General features: G+C 46.7%; 1 protein-coding gene across 1 annotated transcript in view; it reads left to right on the plus strand.

The window, feature by feature from the left end:
• Positions 1-17,259, plus strand: part of LRIG1 (leucine rich repeats and immunoglobulin like domains 1) — a gene marked incomplete in the record, with an annotated part of 107,488 nt that overhangs the window by 36,476 nt on the left and 53,753 nt on the right. Inside the window, 2 exon segments of the mRNA XM_045163892.1 lie at positions 2,944-3,015; positions 13,875-13,949. Coding sequence (XP_045019827.1) covers positions 2,944-3,015; positions 13,875-13,949 — 147 coding nt within the window.

Consider the following 17,259-nt stretch of genomic DNA (forward strand, 5'->3'; position numbering starts at 1 on the left):
CGGCTGTGTCAGCCTCATTCCCCGCTTTGTACCATGATTTATTTTTCAGACTTAAAAGCTCTTTGTCCCAAAGCAGTGTCATTCCAAGGGACCTGAGCCTCAGCTACTGTATTCTCTTTGTGTTGGTGAAAGGCGCTGAGAGCAGAATTACTCTTAGAGGCAGTCTGGGTTGGTGATACGTGGCTTTTCCAGTTGATCGAGAATCGAAAAATCGCTTCATCCAGGCAGACCAAGTAAATGCTTAGATTTCCACTTAAAAGTCTCTTGAACTTATTGCTACTTCCTGGAATCTCCGTGTTAAGTACTGATACTGTCTGGCTTCTTGATAAAAGTAGCTTATGGAATCCCCCTTTATCAAGTTGCCTTATCTTTAAAAGCAGAATTTGTACAAGGTTTTTTTTGTTTTTGTTTTTGTTTTTACTTTATTTTGTATTGGAGTATAGTTGATTAACAATGTTGTGTTAGTTGCAGGTAGGTGTACAGCAGAGTAATTCATATGTTACAGTTATGCATATACATATATGTATTCTTTTTCAAATTCTTTTACAAGTTACTACTGAGTATTGAGTAGAGTTCCCTATGTTATACAGTAGGTCCTTGTTGGCCATCTGTTTTAAATATAACACTAGATACAGCGTTTTTGAAATGTAAATAAATTGTGTGTGCTCTTTAAGGGAAAAAATAGAGACCAAGGAGAGTTGTGATTTTAAATGTCTTTATTCTAATCCTGAGTTCCTAAAGGATCTGGACTTTTCTGGCTCAGGGATTGAGGGAAGTGATTTCCTTTCAGATTGTTCAGAACAGAGCCACCAGGCCTAGCTTGGGCCCTAGATCCTGTGAACCCCAGCTCCTGCCCTGGCCGCAAGTTATTCATTTTGAAACTAGATCAGAGGTTGAAAAATGGTGATCCTCTGCTTAAATGTGTCCTGCAGATTTATGTTTGCAGAGATGTGGTCCACATGCACCGCCAGATTTTTACATATACATTTAAAGAATTGAAAAGACTTCACATAAAATTTCAGAGCTCAGGCTTCTTGAAAATGAAGGAGACTGGTCTGTACCACCCTTCTTTTGGGAAACAGGTACAAATGGCCTCTTTAGGTGGCAGGCAGGTTGAGTGGGCACTGCTGTGTCAGCCTCATTCCACACCTGGCAGGTGACCACCTGCATCACTTGTTTGCCCTTCCAGCTCTTGGCTTTGTGGTTTCTGAGTCTTTCTCTCAAGCCTGCTCCAGCTTAGCAACTCCCCATTACCTGAGATGATATGAATGTCACAGTCCTTATCAACTACACTACCTGTAGAACCAGAAACAAGACTTCTGCCCCACATTGTCATGATAACATGCTCATCATAGGAGAAACTTTTAGTCCATTCAGTCCTTTCTGTGATAGGAAAGACCTCTCTTCATTTGTGGATTTTCTGTTCCAAGTCTAACCTGTTGATTTCTGTGTTAAGTATCTCATTGTAAATACTCCCAAGAACAGACAAGCTCACACTTGACTTCAATAGGTGGTTTAAAAATTACCACCTTCAGTTTTTATGGTAACATAATCCCTGGACAAATTGCTTTTAATTCAGGCTGTGCCCCGAACACAGATGTACCATTAATTTCAAGGGTGGTTTGACTTTTATTTAGATAAATGTCTTGAGTTGCCAGTGAAATGGCTCTCAGCTCTGGCTTAGTATTGATTGGAATGTCTCTGGAGGAAGCTTAAAAGAAAGTTGCCACTTAATGTGATACTGGGCCCCTTAAGAGACTTTGAACTCTCGATTCGTAGTACTTGTTAATTGGCAGTAATGGCAATGGAATTAATAGCTGAGATGAAAAATGTTAGCCAGCTCCTTTGGCGCACACAGGATTGGATGTATTTTGGTGGCAGAGAGTGAGGCACAGCGAGGGCCCGTGTGGACCACATCTGTGTGGATTCTGTTCCTGAAAGATCAAGCTGGTCTGGGTTGAGGGTGTGCTCTGGGAAGCTCAGCAGATCAAACATTGCCCTGCTTGGTCCTTGTCTCCCTCTGAGAATGGGGTCACAGATGGGCTGAAGGGGAGAGGGATGTAATTCTGAGTCATGTGATAGACGCTGTCGTCTTGAGAACGCTGCTGGCATGTGAGGCTTTGGTTCACACCAACGAGATTTCCTATGACACTGCTCCTCTCTGGCATGATTATCACTTGAAATATTTGTTCATCGATGGTAGGAATGCCATGTTCATATAAACCTTATGATTAAGATCTTACATTGCTCACTTATTAAATAGTCCTTTCAACTTTAACTATACATGCGAGCGAGTGTTGATCCTGAAGTTTTTGTTTAGACCAAAGTCTCTCAACCTCTGAATGTTACTGTTAGCAGTGAAGGCTGGATCTGTCCTTAAGGGCTATCCTGTCCTTTGGAGGTTGTTTAGCAGCATCCTTTTCCTCTCCCCACCAGATGCTAGTAGGATCCTCCCCTCCTCTTCCCTTCAGTCGTGACAACCAGAAATGTCTACAGACTTTGCCAAATGTCATCCATGGTTGGGGACCACTGATTTTTAGTCAGTGAAGGATCAGACTCCCTTTACTGCTTCTAAATAGTGTTTGATGCCTTAGTAAAACAGTAATTTTTCAAAATGCCATTTGATAGGATGCCAGGCATTTGGACCAGCATGGTGGTCACAGAATCCCTCTGTCCATGGAATTCTCCAGGCAAGAATACTGCAGTGGGTTGCCATTTCCTTCTCCAAGGATCTTCCTGACACAGGGATTGAACCCTGGTCTCCTGCATTGCAGGCAGATTCTTTACTGTCTGAGCCACCAGGGTTACTTAAAATAGTACATGAGATGGGGGCAGTTATGAGTAAGAGGGATTATTTCTCCTGGGGAGGGATGGGTAGATGATTCCTAAATTTGGGAGTATTGACTGAATTTTTTCTTTGTTTTTTTGCTCTCCTTTTTCCAGAAACCTGAGTTACAACAAACTTTCTGAGATTGATCCTGCTGGTTTTGAAGACTTGCCGAATCTACAAGAAGTGTGAGTGCTTTTCCTCAAACTTTGGGGGGTTGGTGGGCAGGATGGCAAGCTCCTGGGGAAGACCCTCTCTTGTGGCAGCGCCACTCTTTCCCCTGGATCAGCAGTCTGAACCTTGTGAGAGGGGACATCTGCTGGGGGCTGTTGGAGACAAAAGGTCCTGCCTACGTAGCACTCCTTTACTGGAGCCCCTCTCTTCTTCTTGGGCAGTCAGTGATGGGCGTGTCCAGCAGGTGTGAATTTATTGGAAATCACATGCCCACGGGGGCTGTACAGGCTTGTGGAAAGCCTTGGGGGCCCAGGGGGCTAACACACCTGGCTGGTACTTGCCCCAGTCCCCAGGGCACTAGAGCAGCCTGCTCTGCTGGGGCAAATCAGCCAGCCCACCCCTTCTCTTTCCCAGGAATCCAAGGTATAGGGAAATGGATAAGAAGGCTGATTTTTCTCTCCCGACCTCCAAACAGAACTAGACATTACTGTCTTTAGAACGCCAGGTCTGCTGTCCCTTGCAATGTCCTTTAAGTCAGGCCTCAGTCTTTTCTTCCTCTTTTTAATGTGAGGAATTCTGCTTTTAACGTGAATGTTAGAGTTATTCAGGATTTTAGTTCCACAGGGACTTCAAAGAAAAGTCATGCATACCCACTGCAGAAAATTTGGCAACTGTAGAAATATGTAAAACAAATTAAAATCACCAGTATTATCACCCAAGGCTAAACATTGTGGACACTTAGTGAAAAATATATACTTCTACACAAAATTTTGGAATCAAACTGTATTTATACCATGGTTTTACATCTGTTTCTTACTTCTCCTTACATTTGTGAATACTTTGTCATGTAAATTAAAAGATTTTTACTATCCCATTTCAATTTTTATGTAAAGCTACTTATACATGAATATTTCATAAATCATTCACCCATTCGCTCCTGTTGTTACTCTATTTTTAGTAGACATTAAGTGCTTTATATATTTTACTTGTTACATGTAACTGATAAAAAAAAAATCCTTGTTTATTATTTTTTGATCCCATTGTTGAGGGTTTATCTAAAGGAAATTTAATCAGATGATGCAATTTGTTAAATACTTGTGTTCTCTACCACCATCTCCAGATTCTCCAAAATGCTGTTTATGATTTCCAGGTCTGTTTAAAGAAGGTTCCAACTTCCCAAGTTAAAGGAAGATGAGAGTTGGAAGGGACGCTTGGAAATACTTTGTCCAGGGCCCTTATTTTTCCATAGGGTCATAGTGATTTGGACTAGTTTGGAAGTGGGTCATTATGCAAGTTTACTTAGTAAAAGACCACAGACTGGGTGACTTAAATAATAGCAACTTATTCTCTCTGGGTTCTGGAGGCTGGAAGTTCAAGATCAAGGTCCTGGCAGGGTTGGTTTCCTCTGGGGCCTCTCTCCTTGACTTGCAGATGGCCACCTTCCTGGCCACCTCTTCCCATGGCCTTTCCTTTCCCTGGTGCCTCTTCTGTGTGTCCAAATGTCCTCCTGTCAAAAGGGCACCAATCATACTGGATTAGAACCCATCCATATGACCTCTTTAAAAACCCTTTCTCCACATATGGTCACAAGCTGAGGTACTGAGGGCTGGAACTTCAGCCTAAGAATTTTGTGGGGGTGTGGCAGCCCACCACAGCCACCTGAAATGATAAACCCAGCCCATCAAGGAGCCAGTTTGGGCCATAACCCAGTGCTTTCCCTTAATCCAGGCTGTCTTTAACCACTTGTGGTTACTGTATTCAACTTCTGTGTGCTGAGTCTCAGAGCTTAGTGGTTTCTTTTCGAAGTGGACAAAACAAAAATCATGTTATTTCTTAGGGCATCATTCAGGCTTTCATTCACTATTTCCTCAAGTACCTCCTATGTGCCAGGCGCTGCTCTGCTGCTGGGGGCACAGGACTGAAGAAGGCAGACAGACAGAGCTAGGGAAGGGTTAGGTAAGAGGCATTTGCCAGTGGTGCAGGATTGAAGGGGCTTCTAAAAAAAAATTAAGCATTCAAGATAAAGGACCTTAATGCAGTATTTGAAAAAAGAAAAATGAATGCCAAATAATAAAATAATACTAATCCATGATGAAAAAAGTACAGAAAGTTTAAGTAAAGTCTGAATCAGCTTAACTGATTATTTTTCCTTTTGCCCTAGGCTCCTGTCTGGCTTGACAGGGCTCTGTAGCTAACCATATCTTGGTTTGAAAACTTACATACTCTGCTCTGAATGAGTGTTGTTTTGCATTCACTTTCGAATTTTAAAAGTGCTACATTCAGATAGTCTTTACTCTGGCTTCGTAGTTTTCTTGGTAGCCCCCTGAATGCTCTTCCCATTTCCCACAATCCTGGCACCTCAGACAAGCCTCGCCTGTCACAGAACCACATTAAAAAAGGGAAAGACATGTGGGGAACAAGGAAGCCAGGAGACTCACTAGTCATACGTGTTTGGGGGGCCTAGAACAGGGTCAGGGGAGGATTTTCTCCTTTGATTTTAGAGAGGTAATAATGGAGCTGGAGTGCTCAGGGTGGTGACTGACAGGCAGGTCAAGAAAATGTGAGTGGTGTGGACAGGATGAGCTGCAAATAGAAGACAAGGCCCTCAAAGAAGGACCAGGACGAGGGCCACTGTGCCTGGTGTGCATGAGGGCGGGGTGTGTGGCCAGGGCCTGGGTCCCATGGGGCCCTGGGGGTCATGTTATGTTGTGGATCCAATGTCATCAGCCCCGCCATAGATTGGGGGCACAGTTGATGCTCCCGTGAGCCTTTGCTGTGTTCTCTCTAGCTCTCTCTTTCCATTTGTTTCTTCCCCAAACAGCCATCCAGTTTCAATTGGTTTGGTTCCCTTGACCTGTGGCTTTTAATCCCCCTTTTACTTGGTGCTTTTTTGGAACTTAATCCCCACCCAGATCTAGAACGGAGAGCATCTGACTTGCACCTGTCCTTCACTGGGGATGCCGGTTAGTCTTAAAAATAAATTTCCCGAATCACAACAGCACAGCAATGACAGTAACACCACTCAGCCGTAGAGGAAGACGGCTTCATTTCATCCTGACACCAGCTCTGTGTGATTTAAATTCTTTTCTTTACAGTCATTTTCTCCACTTTACAGAGGAGGAAATGGAAGCTCTGAGAGATTAAATAAACCTGTTCAGCGTCACCTGGTTGGTAAAGCTGAGAAAAGTGTTAGTCACTCAATTGAGTGTAACTGTTTGCAACCCCATGGACTATATCACATCAGTCTCCTCTGTGTATGGAATTCTCCAGGCAAAAGTACTGGAGTGGGTTGCCATTCCCTTCTCCAGGGGATCTTCCCAAATGAGGGATGAAACCTGGGTCTCCCACATTGCAGGTGGATTCTTTACAATCTCAGCCCCAGGAAAGCTGAGAGTTGAACTCAAATCTGTTTGATTTCCAGTTCAGTTCAGTCACTCAGTCGTGTCTGACTCTTTGCGACCCCATGATTCGCAGCACACCAGGCCTCCCTGTCCATCACCAACTCCCAGAGTTCACCCAAACTCACATGCATCGAGTCGGTGATGCCATCCAGCCATCTCATCTTCTGTCGTCCCCTTCTCCTCCTGCCCCCAATCCCTCCCAGCATCAGGGTCTTTTCCAGTGAGTCAGCTCTTCGAATGAGGTGGCCAAAGTATTGGAGTTTCAACTTCAGCATCAGTCCTTTCAATGAATACCCAGGACTGATCTCCTTTAGGATGGATGGGTTGGACCTCCTTGCAGTCCAAGGGACTCTCAAGAGTCTTCTCCAACACTACAGTTCAAAAGCATCAATTCTTCAGCGCTCAGCTTTCTTCACAGTCCAACTCTCATATCCATACATGACCACTGGAAAAACCATAGCCTTGACTAGATGGACTTTTGTTGGCAAAGTAATATCTCTGTTTTTAATATGCTATCTAGGTTGGTCATAACTTTCCTTCGAAGGAGTAAGTGTCTTTTAATTTCATGGCTGCAGTCATCATCTGCAGTGATTTTGGAGCCCAGAAAAATAAAGTCTGACACTGTTTCCACTGTTTCCCCATCTATTTGCCATGAAGTGATGGGACCAGATGCCATGATCTTAGTTTTCTGAATGTTGGGAGAAGGCAATGGCACCCCACTCCAGTACTCTTGCCTGGAAAATCCCATGGGCGGAGGAGCCTGGTAGGCTATAGTCCATGGGGTCGCGAAGAGTCGGACACGACTGAGCGACTTCACTTTCACTTTTCACTTTCATGCGTCGGAGAAGGAGATGAGGCAGCCCACTCCAGTGTTCTTGCCTGGAGAATCCCAGGGACAGGGGAGCCTGGTGGGCTGCCGTCTGTGGGGTTGCACAGAGTCAGACATGACTGAAGCAACTTAGTAGCAGCAGCAGCAGCAGCAGCAAGCCAACTTTTTCACTCTCCTCTTTCACTTTCATCAAGAGGCTTTTTAGTTCCTCTTCACTTTCTGCGCTGTGTATTTAAGCCTGAAGCTGCACTGTCTTCACCCCCCAACCCCTCTTCTTAACCTGCAGCCTTCCACCCAAGATTTTAAAAGGATGGAAAGTCCAGTGTTTAATCTCCTCTGTCACCCTTGCTGCATTGGTCTTCTCTATCGAGGTACTTAGTATTTCCTCTGATTCCTCCAGACTCTTTGTCCAAACCCACATCACCTCGTCCAAGCCCACCTTCCCTTCTCCCTTCACATTCTGGCTTTTTTCCTTCCCCTGAGCTCCTGTTGGATTCAGGGACAGGGTGAGACTTCTCGACCCCGTCGTCTACCCTCTCTCTACTGGGTGTGTCTTCTCTTCCTCCAGCTAATGCACTCAGGAAAGTTGACCGTAGCTGGCTACTGTGCTAATAAAAAGCCCTCCGCTCCTTATGGTCATTTCTACATTTTCAGACAGTTGTGGAGCGGAGCTTGGGAACCTGGCTGCAATTGCGTAGCTAGTAAATGAGGGAGTGAGGCCTGGAGTCCCTGGTCTCACTCCTATCCCAGACTCTCCATGGCAGCACAGCCTTCCCAGGCGTGGGAGTTGTAAAGAGAGGGATCACTCCTTGTGAGTACAGTGTCGTGTACTGGGAGGATGTGAGTTTGGTAGTAGGCAAACCTGGCTTGGAGTCCTGCTTCTGCCCCTTACCAGGACTGAGTCCCCGGGCAAGGTACTTCCTTCTGTGCTGCCTCTGGAACATGGGCGTAGTGACGTGTTATCCAGTTACAAATACAGTAACTATGCATTGGATCTGATTTCCAGAGCATTGTACATGGGCAAGGCTCTATGCTGTGTGTTCAGTCTCTCAGTCATGTCCGACTCTGTGCGGCCCCATGGACAATAGTCCGCCAGGCTCCTCTGTCCATGGAATTTTTCAGGCAAGAATACCGGAGTGATTGCCATTTCCTCCTCCAGGGGATCTTCCTGACCCAAAGACTGAACCCGTGTCTCCTGCACTGGCAGGCAGTTTCTTTACTACTGAGACACTTGTGAAGCCCAGGGGCACACTGTATATTATTTATCTTCTACTACTTTGAGAATCCCAGAGCTGCCCTCCACAACCCCCCCACCCCGCCACTGAGCTGGGTGGCTTGTTAAGATACAAATCCTTGGGGGCTGATAGGGTGAACCCTTTACCAGCATGACTACCCCTGGTGCCCAGTGTCATACTGTGGGATGGATGACACAAATTCCCAGGGCCCAGAGCAGTGGAACTTGTCATTGATAAAGATCCAGTCCTTTCCTGAAGGGAATCCTAATACATCGTGCAGGCAGGAAGAGGCAGTGAGGAGCAATGGGTGGGGAGATGGAGAAGAATATTAAAGAAAAGAAAAAAAATCACAGTAGGCACAGTGCTTCTAAATTAACTGGGTCTTCCAGGGGCTGTCAGTTCTCCTGAAACCTGCACAGCCACCAGCCACCACTTGAGTCTGGAAACCTCAGCACGAGGGGAACCACAGGCTGGCAAAGCCGTGGTCGGTGGTTTAGCAGTGGTTTTCTTTTGGAGGCCGGCAACCGCAGAGCATCGTGGGCCAGTTGGAGAGAGAAAGCGAGCCGGTTGGGGGCCCCCGGAGGACCTGAGGATGTTGGCGCAGCTGCCGCCAGACCACATGGTCGTCACTGCCCGCAGCGCTGAGGAAAGCCCACCTGGGAGAGCCTCCAGCCAGGAGTCCTGGACTGCGAGGCTCCTCTATTAATAAGAGGGGCTATTTATACCGTCCTCCTTCAGAACTGCGCTCGGATCGCGTTACTGCTGCCTGGCCCGGGAATGCCTAACGTGGGTGCTGCCGTGTGCTTTCCAGGGCCGTTGACCTAAAAGGTTCTGAAGGCGCCGAGAAAGGCTGAGCGTGCCTGCCTTTGGGTATTTATGGCTCGCCCTGTGGTGGCCCAGGCTTCTGCTGCCCCTGTGTGCGCGCGTGTGCAGTGTGTTTCAGGGGAGGGTTGAAATCATAAGGGGGTGTCACTTGAGGCACTGCTTTTTGGCTGTGAATCACCACCACCTGTTAAGCATTTACTATATATCTGGCTCTCTCCTGGGCTGTTAGATTTAGTGATTTCAGCCAGATCCTGCCAAAACTGTATGGAGTTGGGGCTTGTCCTTTGCACATTTGGTGGAGAAGAAAGCTAAGGCGCAGTGAGGTTCAGTGACCCACTGAAGGCCGTTTGATTGGTACGGGATTAGCTCAGGGTTCAATGGACCCGGGTCTGTCTGATTTAAACATTTGAACTGTATCATCTCCTCCTAATAATCCCTGCTCTGCTGTGCGGTAACGTGGTCTCAGTCTCTTCTTTTAATGTGAGGTGATGAATTAGTGCCTTGCTTCAAGGGCTGACATGTTATTCAGTGACACATGGCACGGAAAATCCTCCGCACAGAGCCTGGCACACAGAGCTAAGTGTTTGCCTTTATTGTCGTTTCTAAGTGTTGATTTAGACGAACTGTATTCTGTGTCATGATACTGAAATACCCGTACCTGTCCAGCTGGTATGCAAACTGTAAGTCTTGCCAAAGTTGGTAACGTAGTCTGCCTTATTCTCGAGTAGCTGAAAGCGCTGATAACGGCTATTGATGAAGTGGTCCTAACTCCACAGTGGCTCCTACCTGCTACTGCTGACTTTCTCCCACTTCAGAAACAAAACGAACTGATATGGCACCCCCCAGCCCAACTTGGACCCATATTAATGGCAGTTCACTTTGTGTTTGGAAACAACCAGTGTCTAGAAAATTAGTGAATCAACTACATCAGTCGTGGTTCATTCATATCATTCATCGTAGCAGAGGAGCACTTCACCTCTGGTTAAAAGATTTAGGGAGATCCCCAAGATCTATTACTAAGGGGAAACTGGCGCAGAATAGTCTGTGTAAGACACAGGCATCTGTGAGGAAGAAAACCGTGTGTTCATCTGCAGCGGCCTGCAGCTGGAGCTTCCTCTTGGAGGCAAACCAGGGGGCGGGGCGGGGGCAGTGGTGGCTTTCAATATATATTCCTGGTGTTCTTTTTTTGAAACAGTTTGGAATTTCACTGTGTACTTATATCAGCTATTCAGTAAGTAAGTAGAGCCAAACAGTTTTTAAAAAACAGAAAGGGCTATAACTCGAAGTGATCCTGTGGGTTTGTTTTTCACTGTTTGTTGATGCCTGATTTGATTGAGGCAGTCAGTAATAAAAGTTCTCTGAAGCATCCTTTTTAACATTCTGCATCTTGCATGATGTGAAAACTTCCTTTCACCAAGTCCAGTAAATGGAAGTTTCAGAGAGAGAGAGCTGAGGGGGCCCAGTAGGCTGGGAAAGGCCAACGTCCAGGTTCTGCCCCAAGAGTGGGATGGGGAATGGGGGGATGGGGAGGCGGTCTATGCAAAGCTCTCCCGCCATCCCACCCCATGCCTTTTTCACACCTTTCCCAGCTGCAGGGCTGGGCCATTGTTCACGGTCTGATGCTTCCAGAGCATTTCTTGGTCCTAAATCATCAGGAAAAGTTTCAGTTATAGAAGCCAGATATTTAAGAAGAATTTTTAGGGCCTTTGAATGGAAGCAGATTTGGAGGGAATGAGAAGGGGAGAAAGACTGCACAGCCCTAGATATTCAGAAGATTTCATCAAACACAGTCCTAAATTCTGACAGCATCCCTACACATGGAGACTGTGCCGAATGTCCCGAGGCCCTTCTTCGGCTGGCTCTGGAGGTGGTGCTATTTTTGACTGGTCTCTATTTCAGGCTGGCAAGTTGGTCGTGTCTCAGCGGGAGTTGGGCCTTTGTTGCCTTCTGAGGGTAGTGTTCTGGTTTCAACAAGGGACAGAGCGAGCAGAGAGCCAGTGGTGGAGGAGCTGGTTGAGGTTTACTTGCCCTTCTTTTGAAGTAGAAATGATCGAGAAGTAAGCTAGCCTTGCAGATCTTCTCCTCTATGTTCCCTCTGACCTTTTCATAAATCCAGCAGCCCTGCTGATCAGAGCCTGCGATTTCTGCCTCATCTTGTTGACTCCCGGCTGCTGATCCAAACCTGAAATGCCCTGTGTACCTTCAGCGCTGTCAGCCACACCTGCACACTCTGCTTCCAGCATTTTGGTCACGATTTGAGATACGCTAACGATGCCCCCTTTCCTTGTTCAGTTATCATTCCTAGGAGTTGGGTGGAGCAGTTTGTTGTGTGTGCAGCAGGGTGGCCCGAGACCAAACTCAATCAGCCAGAGTTCTCCTGCAGAGAAGTCCTTACTGACAACTGAAAGACAGCTACCATGTTACTATGAGGCTATAAGCTTTCTGCCTGCTAGCCTTTTCAGCTGTGGCTCTCCCGTGGCTGGCACTTGTACTTTGTTCACCTCTTGTCCAGGCCTCTCTCTCCCTCTCTCTCTGTCACCTTAGGATGGTGACTTATACTTAGAGACCTCACCTGTGAGGTAGAGAACAGTACAAGCGCCTGGTTCTGAACCCAGAGTCTGACAATGCAGTTACATAATGCTGTAGAGTTGCTGCTGCACCTATAAATAAATGGAAGTAACGGTTAAGAACCTGGACTTCAGGGCTTGACCCCCAGGGCCACTGCCTTTTACTGCTGGTGACCTCAGTTAAATTACTTAACATTTTAGTGATTCAGTTTCCTCATTGGTACAATGGAAATGTTAATGGGGCCTGCCTAGTAGGGCTCTAAGGACAGATTAATATATTGAAAAGCCTTCAAGAGTCAGGCCTGGCATATAATAAGCCTTCAGTAAGTTAGCTGCTGTTATTATTATTCTGACACCCCCCTGCCAAGCATATGTGTTTTAGAATAAATCTCTTAAGAAATGAAGAGTTCGTAAGCAAGCTGCCTTCTTGGCAACAGGCCCTTGACCTTAGCTTTCCTTGCCCTGGTAAGATCTGAGGATCTCATCGAGGAATATGTACATTTATGGTACTGTGAAAATTTATTAGTAGAGATTCCAACAGATGGTGAGTTTTCAGCATCCCTGTACCAAGATGGGAAACGGATCACAGCAGGGGTGGATAGATAAAAGGTGAAGCAGAAGCAGTCTGCTTTAGGGGCAGTCAGATAAGAGACTGTTAAAGTAATTAATCGTCTACTTCAGCACACAAACAAGGGCCCTTTAAGTGGAGAAAGGCTTTGCCACGTGGTACAGATCTGCTTTCTCTCCGCCAGATGCTTCAGTCATGAAGCTGTTGAAATAGACATTCTGTGTCCCTCAGCCCAGTAATTGCCAGGCTTCATCTCTAACCAGCTTTGGCACTGGAGAAAGCGAAAGGGATAATTCAAGGCCTTTGCCTCCCCCTCCGCATTCATTCTATAAAAGATGGCAGACAACCAGATTATTCTATTAAGCAAATACTCGTTGTAAACTTGTATGAATACAGCTGTCATTTCAGTGGCCTTGTCCTCAAACCGTAACTGGATGCTCTGTGTAAGACATATTGTGTAAAAAAACAAGAATAAGATAAACCAGCATTATCCTTGATTCTGCATCTCAGATACCATTTCTTTCCAGCCCATCCCCCGTCAAAAAGCCTGATCACCGTGCTTTGGCTACCCTAAGGATTTCAGGGCTCACTTTGCAAATCTGATTTTGAAGTCTCTTCCCCAATTTGGAAATACACATCCATGTAAGGAAGCTGGATTCCAGAGCCTCTGGGGATGGCCCAGGCGAGCTGTGTTCTGGCTTTTGGGCTTCCCCTCCCGTTAAGAGTTGAGAATTATGGAAGTACAGATATAGAATATTCAAGCGGGAAGGGAGCTTGGGGAGCATCTCTGGTTCTGCAGAAGATTTTCAGATTGTCTGCGTGAAAAAGTATGTGTGTATATGGATATATTCATGGAAGACACGTCTGAAAGGTTCATCAGAGTTCAGAGAAGCTGGAATTGCAAGTAGATAAGAACCTCCAAGAACTAGTCATTGGTTCATGTGTCTCCAGCACCAGGAACCCCCCACAGGAGGGCATGAATCTGTGGTGCTGGGTGCAACCGCACAGCCCTTTGGTGAGGGCAGAGCCATGTCATGGACGTGCACAAAGCAACTCCATCCCAGTTGGAGTGGGCTCTGATCCTTCAGCCCCCAAGGAGCGCTCTCAGTGATGGTCCTGGGGAGCTGTTGTTTCATTTCGTGCATCTCCACCTGTGTTCAGAGTCCCTTGTCTGTTAGTCTTGATTTCTGAGCTAGAGTGGAGGCTCCTAGAGGACAGGGGACGTGTCCTGGGTGTGTTTATTCCTAAACTATGAGGGTGGTACGTAGTGTTTATGACCTGGCATAACTTCTCTCCTATTAAAAACTTGCGTTTAGATTCTCGTATTCAGCGTTACAGCATAGCAGTTTGCCCATGGCCATTTTTTTACGACGTCCTTGTATATCTGTAATTTCATATGACTAATTTTAATGATTTAACTGATTCATTTCTTCTTGTTGTCATTACAGGTACCTCAATAACAATGAGTTGACAGCCATACCATCCCTGGGCAGTGCCTCATCTCATATAGTCTCTCTCTTTTTGTAAGTGGTACCATTTGGGAGATCCTGGGCCGTGTGGGGAGGCCATGGTATCATGTTGCTGACATTGGGTATCAGGGAAACTCATTTTCCTGGGCTCACTGGAAAAAATGGTCTTACTCCATGTACCTCTAGTGATCATGACAAATGTGTTGCTTGCTGTTTCGGGGTGTGTAGAATTAAAAACTGGAAGTTTTGCCTCATCTCTAGCTTGGCAGGAAATTATCTTTTTAATACCCAGGGGTATCAAATGTCTTGTTCCTAATGGATAAGCTGGCAGTTTGAGTGCCTAAACTGAACTTAAAGAACACTGTATCAGTGAAGAGACAGCAGGCTCATCTTTGTAGCAGTAACTTTGATAATGTGACTCAGCTCACTTTCAGGGCTTAAAAAAAAAAACAACTCATCAGGCTTCTGAGATTAGCATAAAAATAAGGATTTCTTTGTCATGGTCAAGTGTTACACAGCATAAAACCTGTCGGCTATTATAGACAACGCAGTGGAAATGAGAAAGGGAATAAAGGGACCTCAGTGAGGAAGAAAGGGAGATGCCCTGGGTATGTCATTGTTGGGGCCGAGAAGCACCCTGTGGGGGAGTTAAGTACTGTCAGTTACCCCACTTCTCCAGCAGTCAGACGGAGGTGCTCACTTGTTTGAAACTCACCCAGAGGTCTTTCCAGATACAACAGTCACAAGTCCAGTTATTTTCTAGACCAGCTTTTATTGGCAGCTTCCCCAGCAGAGCACCTCCCTCTTCATGCCAAATTTCCTGTTTCCACTCCAGGCCTGCTAATTTTTATTTGATGGTGATTTTGCTGGTGTTATAACTTGTCCGATCACCTGGAGGTATCTTTTCTGACACTGACCCGAGCAGAGTGACTTGGGGAGAAGGCTTCATCTGTCCGATAACTAGTGCGTCTTACAGGTCTCCGGGTTTTCCTGGCTGCAGGGCCTGTGTTCAGAAGATGGCCCAGCCTTGGGAAAACAGTCTTGGTTTTAACCCTTTTCCAGGTGTTGTGGGGTTGGGGAGCAGGGGCTTAGAATTGTGACCCAGCCCTGTGTCCTGAACAGACAGCTTCATCTCTCTGAACCTCATTTTCCTCATCTACAGGATGTGTTCCTGTTCCCCTTGTGTTTGTACACATAGGGGCAGTGAGTCCAAAGTTCGAGGGGAGCATGAGGTGCAGGAAACTCCTAATGTCTTGCACAAGCAGAATAGGTGTTCGACGGGTGGCAGCGGCTGCTGGCTGCTGGCTAGTTGTCACCTGGCCCCTTGGGCCTTGGCGTGATCTCACCTATAGGACCACAGGGTCTGCGAGTCACTTCTTGTACCTGTGGAGTGCTGGAATGATGCATATAGCTCTTTGTCCCAAGATGATCAGTCAGGGATCTAATTTTCTTGTTGCAGCTGTTTGGCCCATGGTGTTCTAGCATCTGGAAGGTGTTTCATTGCTGGTTAAATGAGTTATCCATACCTGAGGCCAGTTAAGGACATGTCAATCCCTGGTATGCTTATAGAGCAACACACCGGAAGATGCTTCTAATGCCTTGCTATTTAAAGGACTGTTCCTGGCCCAGCACTGTGCTGTCAGTACTGAGCTCGTTAGAAATGCAGACTCCCAGGCCTCATCCCAGTCCTGCTGGTCAGAAGCCATTTTCACCGGCGCCCCTGGCCATTGGCCCATTCATTTAAGGTTGAGAAGCACGGCTTCCCCACCCCTTGTTCTTCACTTGGTTGGGAAGCCCAGGCCACAGAGATCATCTTTATGTTACCAGACAGGAAACTGAGGCTGCCTGAGCTCCTGTAAGTTGCGCAGTAGAGCGGTGAACAGAGACTGAACACGCATGCCCATGCATGGCTCCTTTCTCCCCCACACGGGGGCAGGAGCATGGCAGGTGACTGTGACCCGCCCCGTGCCAGGACGGGCAGGGCCCCCCGTTTGCCCTGAGGCCTGTGGCGCTGTGAATCACTCCTTGCTCTGCTGACTAAAAATACATTTCTGTTCCTTGGCCCAGGTGTCTGAAGCAGGGGGGCTGGTTGGCCTTGTTCCTGCTATTCCATTAGACAGCGTTAAAATATGTAAAGTAGGAAGGAAAAAGACAAAAAGGCTCCCTCCCAATTCTGATTCAGTTTGGAAAATGCAGGTTTATATTGGCAGATACTCCCTTTGGCCTGAAGCTGGGCTCCATGTAACTTGGTCAGTGAATTCTCTGAAATGACAGATGCTGAATGGTCTTGACCTTCCTTCTGTCTAAAGGGCCTGTGTTCCCCGATCTTAGACTCGTGGATTTACTGCCTGAGAGTCAGGCTAGCAGCATGACATCACAGTAGCAGAATTATAGATAAATTTGCTGTCTTCCTTCATGCATTCCTGTATTTCCTAAGTGAGTTGAGCAAAGAGCAGGGGAGAGTGGACAGCAGATGAATGTGACTTTCTCACCCTGACCTCTAAGGGAAAACACCTCGCATCTCCATCCATCCAGCCATCCACTGTTGATAATTCCAACAGTTCAGGCTGGGTTTTTTTGTTTGTTTGTTTGTTTTAAAGGTTTATTTTTTTTATTTATTTACGGCTGTGCTGGGTCTTGGTCGCTGCCGAGTCTTTTCTTCCGTTGCAGTGATCGAGGACTATGGTCTAGTTGCGGTGCACAGGCTTCTCACTGGGGGCTTCTCTTGCTGTGGAGTGCGGGCTCTAGGGCACGTGCTTCGGTAGTTGCAGCTCCTGGGCTCTGGAGCACTGGCGCATGGGCTTGCTTAGCTGTTCCACGGTACGTGGGATCCTCCCAGATCAGGAATTGAACCCGTGTCTCCTGCATTGGCAGGTGGATTCTTTACCACTGAACCACCTGGGGAGTCCACTATTCAGGCTTTGAAGGGCAAGTTTTGCTGGTGTGTTTGTGGTTTTTCAGAAGAATAGCAGTAAAAGGTGTCATGTATTCAACAAACATGTAGTAGGAACCTCTGTGTCCCTGCAGTTGGAGCCCAGAGTGACCTGGGAAAGACTCGATGCCATCACATGTGGGAGGTTCCTGACATACTGCGGACGTGATAGGTCAGTTAGCTTAATCAGCATTCACCTTGGTAGCCCTTATAGTCTCCAGATTCTCCCCTTCCTGGGCAGGAGGAGGAGGTAATAAATAATCAGAACTTGCCAAGGCACCACATGGCTGAGGAGCTGGGACCACTTTCTGGGGACAAGGCTGTAGGCAGGTGGGTCAGGGGAAAGAGGGGGACCAGGCAAATATCCAGCTGTATCTCTGATGATACTGTGAGCAGGGACAAGGTGCTTCTTCCTCATCTGGTGGATGAAGG

This window comes from Bubalus bubalis, chromosome 21 (genome assembly GCF_019923935.1).
Source record: "Bubalus bubalis isolate 160015118507 breed Murrah chromosome 21, NDDB_SH_1, whole genome shotgun sequence".
Lineage (NCBI taxonomy): Eukaryota > Metazoa > Chordata > Mammalia > Artiodactyla > Bovidae > Bubalus > Bubalus bubalis.